This window comes from Kogia breviceps, chromosome 10, assembly GCF_026419965.1.
Source record: "Kogia breviceps isolate mKogBre1 chromosome 10, mKogBre1 haplotype 1, whole genome shotgun sequence".
Lineage (NCBI taxonomy): Eukaryota > Metazoa > Chordata > Mammalia > Artiodactyla > Physeteridae > Kogia > Kogia breviceps.
Window position 1 is genome coordinate 42791705 of NC_081319.1, and position 19867 is coordinate 42811571.

General features: G+C 45.6%; 1 protein-coding gene across 1 annotated transcript in view; it reads left to right on the top strand.

The window, feature by feature from the left end:
- Nucleotides 1-19867, top strand: part of CDCP1 (CUB domain containing protein 1) — a 55945-nt gene that overhangs the window by 19152 nt on the left and 16926 nt on the right. Inside the window, exons 2-4 of the mRNA XM_059077883.2 lie at nt 6192-6398; nt 13093-13455; nt 14468-14836. Of these exons, the coding sequence (XP_058933866.1) occupies nt 6192-6398; nt 13093-13455; nt 14468-14836 (939 nt within the window). The remainder of the gene's footprint in view (nt 1-6191; nt 6399-13092; nt 13456-14467; nt 14837-19867) is intronic.

The following is a 19867-nucleotide window of genomic DNA, read 5'->3' on the forward strand; positions in this document are numbered from 1 at the left end:
TAGACAGACAGGCAAACGTACATTCAACTTCCGTGTATTCAGCAATTGCCTCCCGCAGGGAGTAGGCGGGAGAAATCATGCAAATGGTGTGTGTGTTCCCACGGGGTGGGTGGATGCAGGGTGGAAGGGTGAATCGCCGGCCCTTCTGCTGGTGTCCCTTCCTCCAGCTCTCATGATGTGTGCATCCACAATTTAACAAATTGGATTTTGCAAACCTGGTCCCTAAAATCAGTGCTTTATCTGGTGATCAGTCTGAGAAGCAGGGATCTGCTCCATGGGGGAGCAGACACCAGCCACAGCCCCATGGACTCCTTGAGAGAGCGATGTGGGTCTGCAGTGTGACGTCTTCCTGAGAGAGGACAGGGCTATTTCCCCGTAAATTATTATCTCCTTATGGGCTTGCTTTGGAATCTGACTCCCATGCAGACTGTGACTGATCAGCCACGCTGATTCACAATCGTACTGCTTTGTTCCTGAGTCTGAGTCCTCGACATCCTGGGAATTCGTCCCATGGGTCTTCGTATGTATTTCCTGGTGCCCAGGCTGTGTCCAGTCCCTGGTTGGGAGCTATTCTGCTCATCTTCGTTGGGCAGAGAGAGTGGATGAGGGCAGAGTGTCCCAGGAAACCACACCCAGCTTTGAGGCAGCAGGTTCTGACCCGTCTAAGAAACTGTAAATTACATCTGTCAGTCATTTAACCTGTATTGGACACATCTGGGAACAGATAACTTCCTGGTGAATCCCCTTCCTTGCATTTACTTCCCTTACAGAGACATAGGATGGCAGGGAAAAGGAATAACAGGGGCGTTTGTACAATATCCTGTGATATGCGAATGATGAATGGTGATTAAAACAATTGGAAATTCCCACCCGAGAAGCCGCTGGTGAGGCAGAAACTAACCGAGGCATCCTAATAAACAGAGGTTGGAAGGCAGGAGAGCTGAAGATGAGAGCTGTGACTCATGTGCCCATGTGTGGTGCCTGCAGGCTCTGCAGCCCAACAGCCCACGCGCTGCTAATGTGAGGGTCGCCTTGGATTTCTTTCAGCCTGTGAGATCTCAAAATCATGCCAGAATCTGGAGCTTCGGGTTTCTGTGAACTTGGGTAATAGGTCTTCCAAAATACCAGACCAATGAAATACCAAGTTCCTAGGGAGACAAAAGAAAGAGATGTTGAAGAAGAAAACGCCCATCCATTTTCTTTAAATTACAGTACATTTATCAAGCACTCAGATGTGCCAGCCCGACTGGGGGTTAGGAGTGGGGTGGCAGGAGGCTGAGATTTATTCTACAGTGTTGAAATTTTCAGTTTCAAGGGATGATTAATGGTGGTGAGTGGGGAAGAGGGGAAAAATGTGCAACCAAGATGTCGTTCTCAAACTCTAAGCATTTGTGATAAAAAAAGTTATAAGTGATTTTACTCAAGCAGTGGAGGGTCTCTCTGCTCCTTTTATTGCAGTAGAATAAGTGCCTCTAGTTGTGGCTCGGTAAGGAGGGTCCAGATTTCAAGTGTATACATGGTTGAATCATTATCTTCTCATTCTGGCTCTCCCCCTCCAGCTGGTATATTTATCATTGAGGATGAGGAGGGACAGTTGAAAATGAAAGTCCAATGGATGATGTAGCCTTGGCTGTGACCCTAGGAAACAGCATGTAATATAAATGGTCTCCTGCTGCAAAGGTGGATAAGCCCTTTAGTGTTCCCTGGGCTCTGAGCCAGGTGGGGATTCTCTGGTATGAGGCACTGAAGCAGAGATATGAACTGTGGCCTGATCGTAGAACATACTGGGTTGGTCATCTCAAAGTCGAGCAAAGAGGGCTTCCCTGGTGGCGCAGTGGTTGAGAGTCCGCCTGCCGATGCAGGGGACGCGGGTTCGTGCCCCGGTCCGGGAGGATCCCACGTGCCGCGGAGCGGCTGGGCCCGTGAGCCGTGGCCGCTGGGCCTGCGCGTCCGGAGCCTGTGCTCCGCAACAGGAGGGGCCACGACAGTGAGAGGCCCGCGTACGGCAAAAAAAAAAAAAAAAAAAAAAAAAAAAAAAAGTCGAGCAAAGAAACGTGGTCCAATGTTAAAAGTCCACCCCAAGTGAGTCATTTAACCCTTACAAGGCTTCATCTGCTTTCTTTCCAAAAGGAGTTTGGATGAAAATATGGGTTATTTAGACCCCAAATAATATAAACAACAGAAGTAGCATTAACAATTCATGAAGGAAGAATTGGCATATTCAGTCATTAGAGTTGGGACGATTGGTTTTCCATCTGGAAAAAATAAACAAAAGGAAGGAATCCCTACCTCCCACCCTAGGGGGGAAAAAGAAGGTGGTTCCGATACAGATTCCCAGGTCTCACGTTGGGCCTACTGTAACTTAGAACTTCATCATTTTTAAAGCCCTCCACAGACCACTTAGAAACCCCTAGTCTAGACTATTAACTCCCTGGGGGCAGGAACTCCAGGGCTTTTTTTTTGCCATTAGATCTTTTGCACCCTGGATGATCCCTGGAACATAATATGAACCCGGAAAATGTTTGAATGAATAGAAGATTTCAGATTCTAAAAGAAAAAAAATGAATTTCTAAAAAAGATTATATATATATTTTTGGCTGTCATTGATAATGGAATAGATTGTCATATATGCAGAATTATTTGGGATACTGACCTGCCTGAAAACAGTAGAGAAGAACTGAAAGGAGAAATTTTAGTAAGATCAGCCTTTTCTTCTCAAAATCTAATTTACAGCTATTTGAAATTATTACACATACCTTGGGAGAAACGAGGCCCACCTCAAAATATTATTAAACCATATTTTAACTGTGGTCATGATTATTCCTTTTTTCATTTATTAAGTGCCACTTTGTGTAGAAATACAATCTTTCTAGCACAAGTTTTTTCCCCTCTTATTAAGGTGTAACTTAAACACAATAAACTTCACCAATTTTAAGTGCACAGTTTTGTTGAGTTGTGGAATTTGTGTACAACCTATACTCACCACCATGGTCAAGATACAGAATGGTTTTCTTATCCTACAAAGTCTCCTCTGCCTCTTTGTATTCCATCCCCTTCCCCCACCTCCAGGCTTAGGGAACCGCTGATCTGTTTAGGGTCTAACGCTCAATTAAAATAACAGTAATCCGGACTTCCCTGGTGGTCCAGTGGTTAGGACCCTGCAAGCTGTGAGGCACAGCCGAAAATAAAGTAACAGTAATCATAATTGTAGAATCAGGAATTTTAAAATATTTTTGCCAAAGAGGAGAAATGACAAAGAAATTGGTAACCTAGCCAGCCAGGCTGCAGCCCTGAGATGGACTACAGCTTCACTTAACAGTGAATTAGCCCCCCGGAGGCCCGGGGTTGGAGGCCACAGGAGAGCGTGGCGAGCCTTCAGAGACCCGGTACCCCAATAAGTTTTTACAGATAACATGGGAAGACCTTTTTTATGATTACAGAAAGAGAACGCAAGGGTTGACATACTCAGCTCAGATATACATCTGACAGCTGGGTTTCTGAACATGCATCTGGACTCATTTTTAATCTGGTATCTTAAAAGAACCCCTGGGCCTTTCGATCTTTCTCAGAAGATTCTCAGTGACCATGCTGCTTGAAGATGAAGCATTCAAGTAAAGAAACTTCTGCCTCAGAGGATGTTTTCTTTCTCTGAGGCTATTAATTAAAAAGCTCAGAGTCCCTGGTTCCCACCAAGATTTGTAGCCAAAACTGAAACATAGGAATGGTAGTAAGTCTATAAGAAATTAAATGTGGCAAAGACAAGAATGTGGAGATTTTGTATGGTGCTGTTGGGAGGGTCATCAGTTCTGCTTCCATGGGGGCACCAGGCACTGTTTGGGTCCTGAGACTACCACTGAAAAAGACAGGCAAATTCCTGCTGCCTTCCTGTAGGCAGCAACTCACATTCTGTTAGTGGGAGGTGGGAACAAATAACATGGGTCCTCTCAGAGAAGGGAGCAGGGATGAAGGGAAAGCAGGTACAGGACGGCTGGGGTAGGGGTGGGGTGAGCATTTTGGGTAGCTGGTGGGGAAGACTGCTCTGAGGAGGTGATCTTTGAGCTGAGACCCAAATAACAAAAAGGAGCCAGATATTGCTAGAGAAAGAGCATTTTAGAAATCAGAACCAGTACATGCAAAGACCCTGAGGTTGGTATGTTCAAGAAAGAAGGCAAAGATGGCCCGAGCACAGTGACCAAGGTGGAGAGGGGTACAAGGTGAGGTTAGAGAGATAAGAAGTCTTTCTCCGAAAATGCAAACCTGAGCCCTCTTGAAAACAAAGTCACGAAGCCAGCTGTGCTGGTGCCCCTGTGCTCTGAGAGATGTGTCACTGCTGGGCCGTAGTTGGGAATGCTTACATTTGCAAAATTGCTTCTTATTTCCTCAGATACTGATGATAGATAGATGAGCTGTCAGGGAAGGTGGAGCTTTTCTAGCCCAATCTCCTCATTTTACAAATGAGGGAACAGAGGCCCAAAGAGGGTAAAGTTCTTCCCTCATAACCCAGAGGAAATTTTTGCAGTTCATTATCACAGGTTGAGTGATCAATTTCCACCCTATATAAAGAGCTGCTGGCTGGCCGGTATGGCGCAGAGTGAATGGTGGGGGAGAGGGGTACAAGAGGAGGTTGACAAAAATCCAAACGTTTGATGGCACACAGCAGCTAGGCTGTGGGAACACAGGCATGTCCATGCACTGAGTGGGAGGAGAAGTGAGTACAGCTCTTGAGCAGGCTAGCAGTTCTGGTAAAATGAAAGCACGAGGTTGGTCAAAAACTGGAAAGCACTCAAATGTCACTGAACGGGTGCCTGGATAAATAAATTGCAGTCTCTCCAGACAATGGAATACTACTCAGCGATAAAAGGGAACAAACTGCTGATCCATGCAGTTGACTCTCAAACACGCTGAGCAAAAGCAGCCAAGTACAAAAGGGAGTAAGTAAGCACACCGTTTTGCAGGAAGGTCTAAGTCAGGCAAAACTAATTTATAGTTTTCTGGGGCCAGGAGTGGAGGTCGACTGCAAAGGGCGCTGAGGGAACTTTTGAGGGTAATGAATATTTTTATATCTTGATTGTGGTGGTGTACATGTGCACACACATTTGTCAAAACTCTTAAGTAGGTCCTTTTATAATGTATGTAAATTAGATCAATTAACTTGATTCTAAAAATTTTTTAAAGGAAGGGGAAAAGTAAAGCTTTTGGTTAAATTGCTATTTACCGGCTAAATAGGTGCACCAGGCACCTCCATGTACAAGGCGCCATAACAGGTGCTGGCCAGCTGTTGGTGCAGAACACGGTGGGACAGAGGCACCGACGCCAGCCCCTCTCTGTGAGCCCCATGATTCCCTCCGCCAGACAACTGGCCTCCCATCCTCTGCTCCCAGCCCATCAGCCACCCAGAGACCACAATCAGAACCCAAGTCAGGGAAGGGACAGTGGCTACTAAGAGGAAAAGTAGCTCTTCCTTTTGGTCTGAGAGGACCTAAAAATCCATAAAGCAAAAGGAATGGTAAGGAGATTGGGCTTGTTTGTGAATCAGGGCCCTGTCCTGACTGGTGTGCATCCACCCTTTGTTTAGTAACCAACCTCCGTCTCTCTTGCTTGATAATGTTTGTTCAAATAATTTTGCTGAGCCCCAGTCTGAGGTATTAGTATTGTTTGGCTTTAACTTTCCACATTCATTGACACAATATGTTTGTATCTAATTTCTGCAAGTTTTCCTGGCCTCCACTACTGCATGTATGTGTGTACAGGGCATATGAAGTAGCCTGGGCAGGGGACAGCAGCTCTTTACAGATAAGCATGTCTCTCTACAAAAAGATGGTTTTTGTGTGTGAACTTTTCACCTACAGTCATATTGTGAAGAGATGTGGCAGTTTCTCTGTATTTAATATTGCACGGATGGGTATCTGAAAACATGCTGCTCCAGACACCTAGGATGTGGTGTAGTGTTTTTAATTTTTAGAAAAATTAATCAGCCAAACAAGAGATGCGTGTCAATGCCCAGCCCTCAGTGGCTGGGTTCTTGCCCACAGGTGAGGATAATACTTTCATTTTGCATCATCCCACTTCTCAGACCTGGGGGAAGGAACAAAGGGGTCAAGGAGGTCATCCTCCTGGACCAACTGATGGGACGGCAGCAGGTTGGCAGTCCTAAATCATCCTGTTCACTCCATTTTTCTTCCTTCCTTCAGAAGCTTATGAGATTGCTCTGCCACGTGGAAGCAACATCACAGTCCTCATAAAGCCTGGGGCCCCAACTCTGCCAGCGAACCTATGTCACATCATTCCTAAAAGATGGGTAACCCCATTGTCCATCAAAGCCGGAGAGACAGTAGTCTTTTCCTTTAGCTGCCAGGATCCACAGAATCACTTTGTTATCGAGATCCAGAAGAATATTGGTAAGTATGCAGTCATGGATAGTTTGGCCTCCCTCCCTCTCTTTTACATGCTAAGGCAGCCTCTACTGCTAGAGAGGTGAGATCTGTTCTGAAACTCCGCACTCTCTTTAGCTTTTATGTGGCCATTCACAGCTCTAAGTGCTTTACATGGTTTCAGTTTTTTAATCCTCAGAGCAGCCCTAGGAGAAGTTCTCAAAGAAAATAACTTGCCTAAGATGTCACACCTGGTATGTAGCAGCAAGATGGGAGCCCAAGTGTTCTGGATTCAGAGTCTGCCTGTAACCACTAGACCACACTGTTTTGTAACAGAGCTACGGATTCTCAGGTGATGCTCTGTCTGATGTGCTAAAAACATCTGGCTGAGCAGGAGCAAAAGTCAAGGGAATTGGAGGACAGAAGAACTGAAAGGTTGAGGAGAAAAGAGTGGGGAAATGGGTCCACAAGGCACAATGGGAAAAAACAGCAGCTTTGCAGGCTGAGGGAGCTGGGTTTGACTTCAAGTGCCAGAGCTACTGATCATGTGGCCTGATTGCATGGCTTCGTATGAGCTACTTAACTGCTCTGTGATCTAGTCTGTAATATAAGAATCATTGTACCAACCTATAGGGGTGTTTTGAGGAAGAAATAAAACTACGGATTGAGAGTGCATGACACACCAGAATTCAACAAACTACAGATATCCGGTATTATTAATCATAATTTGGGGTAGGAGATTGACATAAGAAACAACAATCAGGCAGAAAGAATTAAAGGTACACTTTCGCAATCATTTTAAGGTGGCATGCCAACTAGGAACTAACAGATGTATCAATAACAGTGAGAACACTATTTTGATCTAATCAAAGCCATACTCAGAAAACTTCTTCACCTTTAATTGAAAATAAATGAATTGCCAATAGATCATGGGAGAAGAAAAAGGAGGAAATAAACCTTAAGAAGAAGGAATTCATAAAAATAGAAGGAGAAATTAAAGTACTTAAAACCAGGTTTTTTTTTGTTTGTTTTTTTTGTTGTTGTTGTTGTTTTGCCGTACGTGGGCCTCTCACTGTTGTGGCCTCTCCCGTTGCGGAGCACAGGCTCCGGACGCGCAGGCTCAGCGGCCGTGGCTCATAGGCCTAGCCGCTCTGCGGCATGTAGGATCTTCCCAGACCAGAGCACGAACCCGTGTCCCCTGCATTGGCAGGCGGACTCTCAACCACTGCGCCACCAGGGAAGCCCTAAACCAGTTTTAAAAACTGTGTTTGATAACTAAAACCAAGACCTGGTTCTGTGTAAAGGCCAATTAAATAGACAAACTCTGACTAGTCTCCTGGAAAAAAAGAAAGAGAAATTACAGATATACAACATTGAATGTATAAATGTGGGTTTAATGACATATACAAAGCAGATTGCTAAAATTGTAAGAGACTATGATAATAAATGTGAAAATCTGAATGACAGGATGATTTCCAGGGAAAATTTAATGAGCCAGATTGACTCAAAGAAAGGGAGGAAACCTGAATAAGTAAATAACCAAGAAGGAGATTGGAAAAAATGTCCAGTGTGAAGGAGAACAGGGTTTGGGTTAGTTAGAGATGGTTTCATAGAGGAGTCCTATAAAAGTCCAAGTAGCAGATAATTTCTGTGATATTTAAACCATTCTAGAGGAAGGTTGACAAACCTTTTCTGTAAAAGACCAGAGAGTAAATATCTTAGGCATTATGTGCCAGATGGTCTCTGTCACAGCTCCTCAGCTCTGCCATTACAGCACAAAGTCAACCGTAGACAATAGATAAACAAATGGACAATGAATATCCCACATTTGTTTACAAGAACAGGTGTTTGGCTGGATTTGGCCGTTTGCCAAACGCTAGTCTAGAGCATTGAAAGAGGTAAAGGTTCACAGTTCATTTTATAAGGCTTTTACCACCCTGATGTCAAAATCTTCCACCACATAAAAAAGAAAACCATAGATAAATCTCTTATGAATATACATACATGCCCCCAAAATCCTAAGTAAAATATAAATACATCAAATCCAAAAAAATTGCATTAAAAGACTAAAACAACAAGAGCAGGAGAGCTTATTGGAAGACGGAAGTTTAATGTACTGCTTTTGTGTGATTAGGTGAAAGGGAAGAAACTGCATTTGATCATCTTAATAGATGATCTTAAATGTTTTTAATAAAACACTCTTAGTAAACCAGAAATAGAAGGATGTTTTCTTAATCCAATAAATTATATCTATCAAAAACTGATAACAGGGACTTCCCTGGTGGCGCAGTGGTTAAGAATCCTCCTGCCAATGCAGGGACACAGGTTCCAGCCCTGGTCTGGGAAGATCCCATATGCCACAAATCATCTAAGCCTGTGTGCCACAACTACTGAGCCTGCGCTCTAGAGCCCGTGAGCTGCAACTACTGAGCCCACGTGCCACAAATACTGAAGCCCGTGCACCTAGAGCCCATGCTCCTCAACAAGAGAAGCCACTGCAATGAGAAGCCTGCATATCGCGACGAAGAGTAGCCCCTGCTCACCACAACCAGAGAAAGCCCACGCACAACAACGAAGACTCAGTGCGGCCAAAAATAAATAAATAAAATAAATTAAAAAAAAAAAAAAAAAGACTCCATGCTTCCACTGCAGGGGGCATGGGTCCGATCCCTGGTGGAGAAAGTTCTGCATGCCTTGGAGTGCAGCCAGGAAAAAAATAAACTGATAGCAAATACATTTAACAGCCAGACATAGAAGCGTTACCAATAAATCAAGGAACAACCATAAGGACTCTCACTATGCATGCTTTTGGTCACCATTTTTCAAAAGTTCTAGTTAAGTATTTAATCTTAATAAATACATAGAATGTATATGAAGCAAAATATACAATTTTACTGAAAGACCAAAGAGAAGATGTAAATAAATGGAGAGATATACCATGTTATTTGATGAAAATCTCAGTATTTTTTAAGTGTCATTTCACCCCCAAATTAATTTGAGTTTAAGTCAATTACAATTAAAATCTCAGTGAAGCTTTTACAGAGCTGAGAAGACTAATGATATACTTAAGAACTCAAAGGAATAGTGTGTTGCTATTAAAAGAATGAAGTAAATCTATGTATTTGTCATGGAAAGATGCCCCAGGTCATTTTCTTTTTTTTTTTTTTTTCTTTTTTTTTTTTTGTGGTATGCGGGCCTCTCACTGCCTTGGGCTCTCCCTTTGCGGAGCACAGGCTCTGGACGCGCAGGCCCAGCGGCCATGGCCCACGGGCCCAGCCGCTCCGTGGCATGCAGGATCCTCCCGGACCAGGGCACGAACCCGCGTCGCCTGCATTGGCAGGCGGACCCTCAACCACTGCGCCACCAGGGAAGCCCCCCAGGTCATTTTGTTCCACTGAAAACAGTGCAGCTTTTAGTAGGAGAATAGTTTGTATAGTTTAATCCCACTTTATTGAATACACATAATCATATGGAGCTCAAAGTCTGGGGGGTTAAACACCAAAATACTAGCCTTATATTATTTCTATAGTGAGTAGGGGAGGGGAACAGGTGACATTCATTGTCTTTTTTCTGTTCTTCTGTAGTATCATTTTTTTTACAAGCATGCATTACTTTTACAGTCAATTAAGCAGGAGAAGAAGGGTACTGGGACTTCCCTGGTGGTCTAGTGGTTAAGACTCGACCCTCCCAATGCAGGATTCCAGGGTTCGATCCCTGTTCAGGGAACTAGATCCCACATGCAACTAAGAGTTTGCATGCCGCAACTAAAAGATCCCATATGCCGCAGCAAAGATCCCACGTGCCGCAACTAAGACCCGGCACAGCCAAATAAATAAATAAATATTATTAAAAAAAGGAAGAGGGTACCACAGTCTTATCTCACAAGACACATCTCACGAGACCAGTCTCACACACAGACCACACACAGTTTACCATATAATAAAAATGCATGCTAACAATTTTTGAAAATGTTATGAAAATAAAAATTTTAGATTATAAATCTAGACACTGGAGTCAAGTTCAGTGTTCTGCTTGCCTCTTGTTTTTAAAAACCTTTCCTGAATAAACATTCTGAAAGTTTCAAAGTTTAGCCCCTCTGCAGTCATCCCTTCTTTTTTTTAATTATTATTTTTTTAAATTTTATTTTATATTAAAGTATAACTGATTTACAATGTCATCCCTTCTTGAATGGCCCCATTAAAGCTAATGAGAGTAGAAGTCTGTGCTGGGGAAAATGAGGTGTGAATCGCTTCAGAAATTACACTTCTCCGTCCTCTGGATAGGAATCATTTTAGTTATTTAACATTTTTGCACTGGACAGGGAGCAGAAAACTTGGAGGCATGCCCATCATTTTGACTACTCTTACTTGTGTATCCATTCTGAAAACAAAGCTCTTAGCAACAAGTTAAAAAGTGCTCGCACAACCTGACACCGCCAGGGTCACATGGCTGGTGGCAGAGCCATGGCTGAGAGACGGGCTTTTTGATTCCCGGTACTTGGTACGGAATTAATTCAGAGTTGCTTGGGTGGCCCAGGCACGTGTATTTTTTAAACGTCCTCCAAGTGAGTCTAGTGTGGAACCAGGGCTGTGAACCACTGCCTTAGTAGGGTTAAGTGATCCAACAAGAACACAGAACCCAGTAGGGCACATGGGAAGTGTAGTTGAAAAGTTATGAAAGAGATGGCTTGATAGAAACAATGAAGTTTCCATGAGCTCCAATAAATAGGTACTATCCTTACCTACGCACAAAATCTAATTTTAGCTGCATTTGTCACCTTGTTATCTAACCTTGTCTTATTGGTTAAGCAACGCAGTGCATTGGCAAGAACGGAAGTCGACCAAACACAGCCTGGGCTTTTGTCCTAGGAGCTTGTGCATTGCGAGTGCCACACGACTCACCCAGACTCCGGGGCTGCTTTGCAAAAATTAGAGGTTTGACGTGAGGACCTCAGAGGTCCTAGACAGCTCTGAAATTCTCCCATAATTCCATTTCGAGTTGGCAGTAGTTTCAAATACTCCACTGGAGCAGCAATAAAGACTTGCAGATTATGGGCTTCCCTGGTGGCGCAGTGGTTGAGAGTCCACCCGCCGATGCAGGGGACATGGGTTCGTGCCCCGGTCCGGGAATATCCCACATGCCACAGAGCGGCTGGGCCCTTGAGCCATGGCCGCGTCTGGAGCCTGTGCTCCGCAACGGGAGAGGGCACAACAGTGAGAGGCCCGCGTACCAAAAAAAAAAAAGACTTGCAGATTATTATTACAGTGGCCAAAGTCCATTTCACCTTTCAGATTTCCCGCTGGAGACAACAAAAGCCTCCCTACTAGGCTGCCTGCTTTCTCTTAGTGCCTCCCTGATAGCAACGTTTCTCCCTTTGTTTTAAAAAGGCTTAGGAAACAAAGTGCGTCAAAGGATGTCATTAAGTGTTAGCCTTTGGGAAAAAAAAATTCAACTGCACTGGTAATAAAACACCAGCATTAAAGCTGGGAGGCAAGAAGATGACCTTGCCTCCAGGTTCCAGCCATTAAGGGGCTGTACATTCAGAGCGTACTCAGTCTGTTGATGAGTGTGTTGATGGGAAAACCAGTTTTAAAAGGTAGAGCTTGGCGCCACACCCTAAAAATTGAGAAATCATGACTCTTTCGGTATAAAGGAAGTAGGATATGTATCCCAAAGCACAGGCTCCATTGCAAAGGGCCTCCCTCTGGCTTCCAGTAGGGCCTGGGCAGAGATCCACCAACTGGACTAGCTTAATCTGGAAAACAGTGCAGGTCCCCGCTCCCCAACCTGCGCTATCCCAAAAGTAGAGTGTTCCTATGACATTTTTCACAAGCCAAAATGGTGTTAAGTCAAAGAAGCAATTACCTTAGGACACATCTTGCTAATGGATGTGCAAAGTAATTTGAAATAAAGCACAAATGCTCACAGACAGAGTTCAGAGCTGTAGCAGCGTGATGCTGAGATGCTGTGTTGTTCCCGGGGAAGGAGCTTGGCGGTGCCACTCTTGGGGTACCACTGCCTCTGTAATGGCTCCCTGCAAAACAAACACTGAACGCTCTTTTTGCTTTCCACCTTTTTTCATAAAAGCAAAAATTCTCTTTGGATTTATTTTGGTTAGCGGAAACAAGTACCAATGCAAGTCTTTCGTAAAAGCAAAGTGGAATAAAGCGAACGTTCAAAATGCAGGGGAAACTTGTAGTTAGGATGTGACTTGGGTCTGGTTCCCTAGAGGCAAAGCCTGACATGGGGATTCTTGTCTTTAAGTCATGAATCAAGAGAGTGCCCTCAGAAGAAACCTGTGAAGAAGTGAGGAAAGCAGGGTAGAATGAGGACAGCCAAGCAAAGATGTGATTTTTAGCTGCAGGCTGATCTAGAGCTTGAGTGACAATTGCCAGGCTGTGTCACGTGAATCAGGGATGTCAGGCTTTTCACTCCTGGGTTGGCAGTGATTGGCTGTGGGTTGACACTCCCTGCTGGGATGGGAGTCAGGGGCAGGGAAACCTCTCAGGTTTTTCTGCCCCAAGGCAGCTCCCTCCAGCCAAGGCACGTCCCCAGAGAGGGATGCATCCATGAGCCATTGGCAGCCAACTTTCATGTAGCCAGGAGATGGGTGGGCCCCCCAGAAACGCCCCCCTCCAAAGAGTTCACTACAGGGGCTGAGGAGGGGCAGTGAGTGGCCCAGTAGCGTTTGTGACCAGATTGTTTTGTGACTGTGTTTCAGATTGCATGTCAGGTCCATGTCCTTTTGGAGAGGTTCATCTTCAGCCCTCAACGTCGGTGTTGCCCACCCTCAACAGAACCTTCATCTGGGATGTCAAAGCTAACAAGAACATCGGTCTAGAACTGCAGTTCTCCCTCCCTCGCTTGAGGCAGATCGGGCAGGGGGAGAGCTGCCCCGATGGAGTCACTCACAGCATCAGCAGCCGCGTTGACACCACGATGGTCAGGATCGGAACCTTCTGCAGCAACGGCACTGTGTCCCGGATCAAAATGCAAGAGGGAGTGAAAATGGCCTTGGACCTCCCGTGGTTCCACAACAGAAACGTCTCCGGCTTCAGCATCACAAACCGGTCGTCTATAAAACGTGAGCTCGCCATGCCCTCCCCTCTGTTTGCTGAGGTTGAGACCTACAAAATCACCCTTGCTCTCCATCGGAAATGGTCAGATGTCGGCAATTGTGTGATTCCATCTGAATACCTTAAAGGAAGTCCCACTCTTCTGTAAGCATGTGGGCCAGTCCTGGTGTGAACCCACCCTCCTCTGTTAAACAAACCAGGTGGTGACTCTTTCTTTTGTCCTTTGTATGTGAGGCTTGTTTTCAAGAAATGAAACGGGACTGGCTCTACAGACCTCAATGACTCTGTTTCTCATGTCTTTTTCTTGTCTTCTCTCTCTTTCACAGTTTCTAGAATTGTATCGGGACCTTAATGACTCTGTTTCTCATGTCTTTTTCCTGTCTTCTGTCTCTTTCACAGTTTCTAGAATTGTATCGGTATGCCAGAGCTGGCTCACAGCAGCTCATGAGTGCCAATTGTTAAGTGTCCTGGAATTTTGTGAGCTGGTATTAAACAGAGCCATTACTAAAAATAAAATTATATAAACTTACAATTAAATAAATTAGTATAGGAACAAAGGTAATAAGTACTCAAAACTCATCACTTCCTAGTTAATATACTGCATTTTACTATTTATGCTTTGAAGTCAGGTATGCCCATTGGATCTGTATGGTAAAAATCCTATGTGATGGTGAGAGGGCTGTCCATCTCCTTCCAACTCCACGTTCATCCATCTCCTGTTGGTAGCCTGAAATCAGCTATAGTAGGAATCTTTACTCCAGGGAAGTGGGCAGACACTACAAGTTAAGGCTTTATTTTTTTTCCCTTGCTGGGTTGATTATTAAACATATACTCACACACCACTGATGTATCCTCATTCTCACTGTCTACCTTGAGTATAAACATGCCATATCTAGACCTAGTGCTCAGGACCTAAGACCCACCTTCACCTCTTCTCTAATCCCTGTCCCCCCACCCATGGATGACCAAGGCAGGGTCTAATCACCTCCTATTCTCTCGTTGGGGTTCCACCCCCAACAGGCCTGTGCATCATCGAATCTGTGTTTGAAGATGAAGGCTCAGCCACCCTGATGTCTGCCAACTACCCGGATGGCTTCCCCGAGGATGAGCTCATGACATGGCAGTTCATCATCCCCGTGCACCTGCGGGCGAGCGTCTCCTTCCTCCACTTCAGTGTCTCCAACTGCGTGAAGAAGGAGGAGCGGGTTGAGTACCGCATCCCAGGCTCCACCACCAATCCCGAGGTGTTCAAGCTGAAGGACGAGCAGCCTGGGAACATAGCCGGGAACTTCAACCTCTCTCTGCAGGGCTGTGACCAAGATCCCCAAAATCCAGGCATCCTCCGGCTGCAGTTTCAAGTATTGGTCCAACATCCACAAAATGAAAGCAGTAAGTAAGCCCCACTTTCCTTCCCCTCCCCCTCCACCAGTGCCTTCTTTCCTTCCTGGGTAGTCTGTTTGGGCTGAGGTTTCCTTCCTACTTCTTGTCTTGGCTCTGGCACACTTGGACTTGGACCCTGTAAGACTTCCAGGAAGTGCGTTGCTAGGCAGTGAGACCAGGTCACTGGTGAATGCCGGGCATACTGTTCCACTTCAGCACAGTAAGAAGCTTAGATGATCTTGCATTCAGGGTGATAAGTTGTTTTTAGTGAAGGCATTGGAAGGTTACCTTCTAGAGCTCATGTCTTGACTGACCCTACAGTGTGAGTCAGGATGTCACCAGCACCGTGAGCTGTGATGATAACACTTTTATTGTCTGAGTGCCAAGCCCTGCCCTAAGCACACCACTCACATGGTCTCAGCTAATCCTTATTACAGCCTTGCAGGAGAAACAGGAATTACCTTCATTTATTGATGAGAAACCAAAAGTTTCAGAAAGATTATGGAATTAGCCCAGTATCACACAACTTTCCAGGAGCAGAGCAATCTCAGAACCCAGAGCCTGTGCTTCTGGACCACACAGAACCCCAGGTTCTGTGAGAATGAGGTTGTGTATCATTCCACACACATTTACTGAGATGCCGCGAACCTAGAGAAGGGTCATCAGGACCAGGATTACAGCGAGGCTGTATGCCCAGGGCACAACACTGAAGGAGGTACCCGCTCTGAGGAGCTCCCTCTCACAGAGGCTCTCACCCTCAGCGTTGTGTCAGTACAAGATCAGCCCCCGAGAGTGAGCACCTCCTTAAAACTTGCTCCCCGGGTGCCCTTGCCTCACGGAGAGGAGTGGCATGGATCTTGAGAAAAAGGTACAGGGTGAGTTCAGAGTGGCTATTCCTGGGGCTCATCTATGAGCTGGAGTCTGTGAGTTGTGACAAGTGGTCTTGAACCAGGACATCTGTGATGTGTGCTGAGGATGGGTTCTGCCCACAGGGTTGATTCTCATCCTTGTTTTTTATATTATTTACTTCCGGGAAGTAGACAGAACCAGGCAGAGAAATTGAGAATGTGAAATGGCATGGCTGATAAACACCTGAAAAGTGACCATGTGGGATCCACTCCCAGGGTTGCCCATCTGACACCATCTTGGGAGTGCCTGCTTGGCACCCGCTTGGAGCCCGGCTCCTCGGGAAGCTTCAGTTCCTTCATATTTTGACCCAAGATTCCTTCTAATTCACAATAACTGTGTACAAAGCATAACTTTATATATACATGTGTGTATGTGCATGTGTGTTCACTGACACATTTTGATGACTGTGTCACAATTTTATCAGAATGTTGAAAACAGCCATGAAAGGATTCAGAAATGGAGTGGGTTTGAGTTTTAGAAGACGCAGGGATTTGTTTATCATCTCAGTCACAGTGAAGTGCTGCTGATTAATTCTGTTTCCTGTAACATCAGCTGGGTTGATTTCTAAATATAATCAAATTGTTAAACATGCTATTACCAGCATCAAGAAGGATATGGCTTCAGTTTTGAGGTAAATAGTGGTTAACTGCACTTTAGATGTGTTTAGCGCTGTCAAGGCTTTACGTCAAGCATGGTTTGCATTTTTCTAGGCAAGTGAGTGAACTTGGCCAGCAGAAGTATCTTTACTTAGGCGATACTGGAGTCCCTGAGAGCTCTGATTTCTGGACATCTCCATCTTGATCCTATGAATCCCAATGTGGACCCTAAGTTTCAAGAGATTTCCCAGGGCAACCAGCCCTGTGCACTCACACATTTGTCTGGTTCTGTAAATATGTGTGGACAGCTTGTTTTGCAGGCAGCGTTGCCCAGTGGTTAAAGGCACTTACTCTGGAATTGGCCTGCGTGGATTTGAAATCCTGATTCCCCTACTTACTGTGTGAGCCTGGGCAAGTCACTTAACTCCTTTGTGACTCAGTTTATCTTCAAACAGAGATAATAGGACTGTCCTCTTAGGGGTGTTGTGAGGAGCAATGAGGTGGCAGTGCCTGGCAGGTAGTAAGCACTCTTTAAATGTTATCCTGCAAGGCTCTAGGTCAAGGAAGGGATACAAAGTTGAAAAAGACACAGCACTGGTCCTTAGACGTTAGCCTGTAATCCAGAAGACAGTTGAGACTTATAGGATGCAGGAGGTCACTTCCCAGAAGGAGTTTCTTCTTTTTCTTTTCTTTTCTTTTTTTTTGCGGTATGCGGGCCTCTCACTGTTGTGGCCTCTCCCGTTGCGGAGCACAGGCTCCGGACGCGCAGGCCCAGCGGCCATGGCTCACGGGCTTAGTTGCTCCGCGGCATGCGGGATCCTCCCGGACCAGGGCACGAACCCGTGTCTCCTGCATCGGCAGGCGGACTCTCAACCACTGCACCACCAGGGAAGCCCCTATTTTCTTTTCATATCTTGTTGATTTTATTTTAATAATTGCAATCTGTGTACCCTATTGGTGTAACATTTGGTCTCTACGTGGGTGGCCATTTCTCCACGGGCTTCTCTGGGGATGCAGCGGATAGTTGTAGGTACCCAGGACTCTCTATACACTGTGCATCACTGGGATGGACGGAGTTCTCCAGGGTGGGGTCTCTTGGTTCTGCGTCAGCCGATTCTGTCTATTATTTTCATTCACCCTCTTCATCAGCTGGTGGTAACAAATGCTGTTGGTCTGGTTTCTCTCTTGTGCTTTCTTGCACAGATGATAGATGTTTCAGAGGAAATTTTGGTTGGTATCTCTACCCACCTGGCTCTCTTCCACACCTTGGCACTGTCTCTGCACTTGTCTTGGCAGGGGTCATCCCCTCCGTCCTTTCCTGAGTGCTTGTGGTCGGCTGTTCCCTGCTTGTGGTTGGTGGTTCTGTGCTTGTAGTTGGTCGTTCCCCAACTGTGGTTGGTTGTTCTGTGCTAAGGGTGCTTGTTCCACGCTTGTGTTTGTTTTGTACTTATGGTTGGTTGGTCCATATCTGTGTTAAACTCCTACGGTTTGCCAGTAACTTCAGCCATGCTGAAGCCTCCCAGTGGTCTGCACCAGGGTTCCTGATCCCCCTACATATACCTTCTCCTAGGCAATGAGAGCCACACTCTTCAGCTTTGTTTGGTCATCAAGTCACTGCTCCAGCCAGTGGTAGCCCTGGGATGGCTTAGTCATCACAAAACACCCCTCCTAACACCCTGAGGGCTGGTGAGAGGAGGGAGGGGGATGCACAAGGAAATTTCTGTGGGTGATGAATATATTCACTATCTTGATTATGTTGATGTATATACAGGTGTGTAGGTAGGTTCAAAACTAGGCAAATTTACACCTTAGATATGTACAGATTATTGTAATTCAATTATTGCTCAATAGAGCTGCTTAAATATTATGTTCTCTGTAAGAAATCAAACCATTTTGGAAAGAAAAGAACAATTTTTGGTGAGGGAGAGTAGTTTATCACTGACATTGTTTAGGAATACTAGAGCATAGTGACAATAAAAACAAGCCTGGATTTACTCAGATTTATTATTGTTTTAAAATTCTCTGTTCCCCTTTATTCCCTCACAGGGAATGAAATGTCCCCACTGCCCTGACCTGGATAGGCCGCTGCATGACTCCAAGTCACTTAGCAAAAAGGTGTCCTAATCTATTTGGGATTTGTGGCCTCCAAACACCGTTATGGAGAGTGGGGTTGGTGATTTTCTGTACGGCGAGTTTTTGTCCCTTCTGAGGGTCTTTAGTTGTCTACAGCATAAGGTAGTTTACAACACACACCACTAAGAGGTAGATGGCTGGAAGCAATTCATTTGTGTGCCTTTTTGGTGGATGCCCTGCCACCCCATACACATCATGCCTCTCCTCTGGGCCCCTTCTCCCCAGCCCAAGAAGTGGTGCTGAGCCCTTTTTCCTCCTTGCACAGGAGATAAAGTGTTAAGGGGGAATTTGTCTCGGGAGCTCACTGCTCACCCAGTCCTTATTCCCAATGTCTGACTGACTTTGGACATTGAAGGACCCAGTCTGGTCCTCCACCTCGAAGGACCCCACCTCCCTTCCTTGTCACACACCTGCCTCTTCCTTTCTTTCCTCCCCATCAGCAGAGAACTTGCAGAGACACACAGTCATCCCCTGGATGAAGGAGAGTTTCACAAACTGTCAATTTTGTTTTAACCCTCCCTGTTAAAGATTCAGTCTCTGTGGTTGGCTAGCTGGGCCATTGGAGACCAGCAGATAGTTCTGGAGTCTCTGGCTTTGCTCTGCAGTTACTATCTGTACCAGTCATTACTTGGAGTGGTGGATTTCTCTTGGGTCTCTTGGCCCTGCTCTGGCTGATTTTGATTCATTTTCTTATTCAGACTGTGGCAAGAGACTAATATTGTTGGAGTCTTACTCTCGGGTTTTCTCAACCCCCCTTGAAAGGGTCTTTTTACCTTCGTGGCTTTCTTTTGCACCTGGAAAGGCAACAGGGTGAGCCCAGAGTGGCTTTGGTTTAGGGGAGGAGGATGGTGACTGAGTGGGAACGGAGGCTTCATGAGAAGGGGTGTGTGTTGAGGAAGGGATTTGTACCCAGCAAGGACAAGTTCAGAGTCTTAGCGGGGGAGTCTTTAGGAAAAAGAGGAGCATGAAGAAGGCATTCTGGCATTGCCACTGTCTCTGAACTTGGGTTGACAGGGGCTCTTCTTTCATTCCTTTCTTTGGTGCTGGGAGTGAGTCGTTGTACATGTGTGTGCAGGTCCCCTTGGTCATAGCAGAGCCTCCCATTGCCTACCCAGGGAGACTGCCCTTCTATGTCAATGACCCCTGGACAGTGAGGCTCCACACCCTTCAGTTTTGCTAGGTCAGCAAGCACTATCCCCAGCCAGTGGTGTCTAAGGGTAGGCTTAGACTAAAGAAGGTACCACTCTTGACACTTCCAGGGTGGGGCATGCTGGGAGGCCTCGAGATTGTGGCTGGAGAAAGGGAGTGTTTCCTCAATACCCTCTAAAGATGTGTCCCAAACCGACCTGCCACCCCTCCTCATCTCCCCACGTTCAGTCCCTGTGGTGCACGTGGCAGGGAA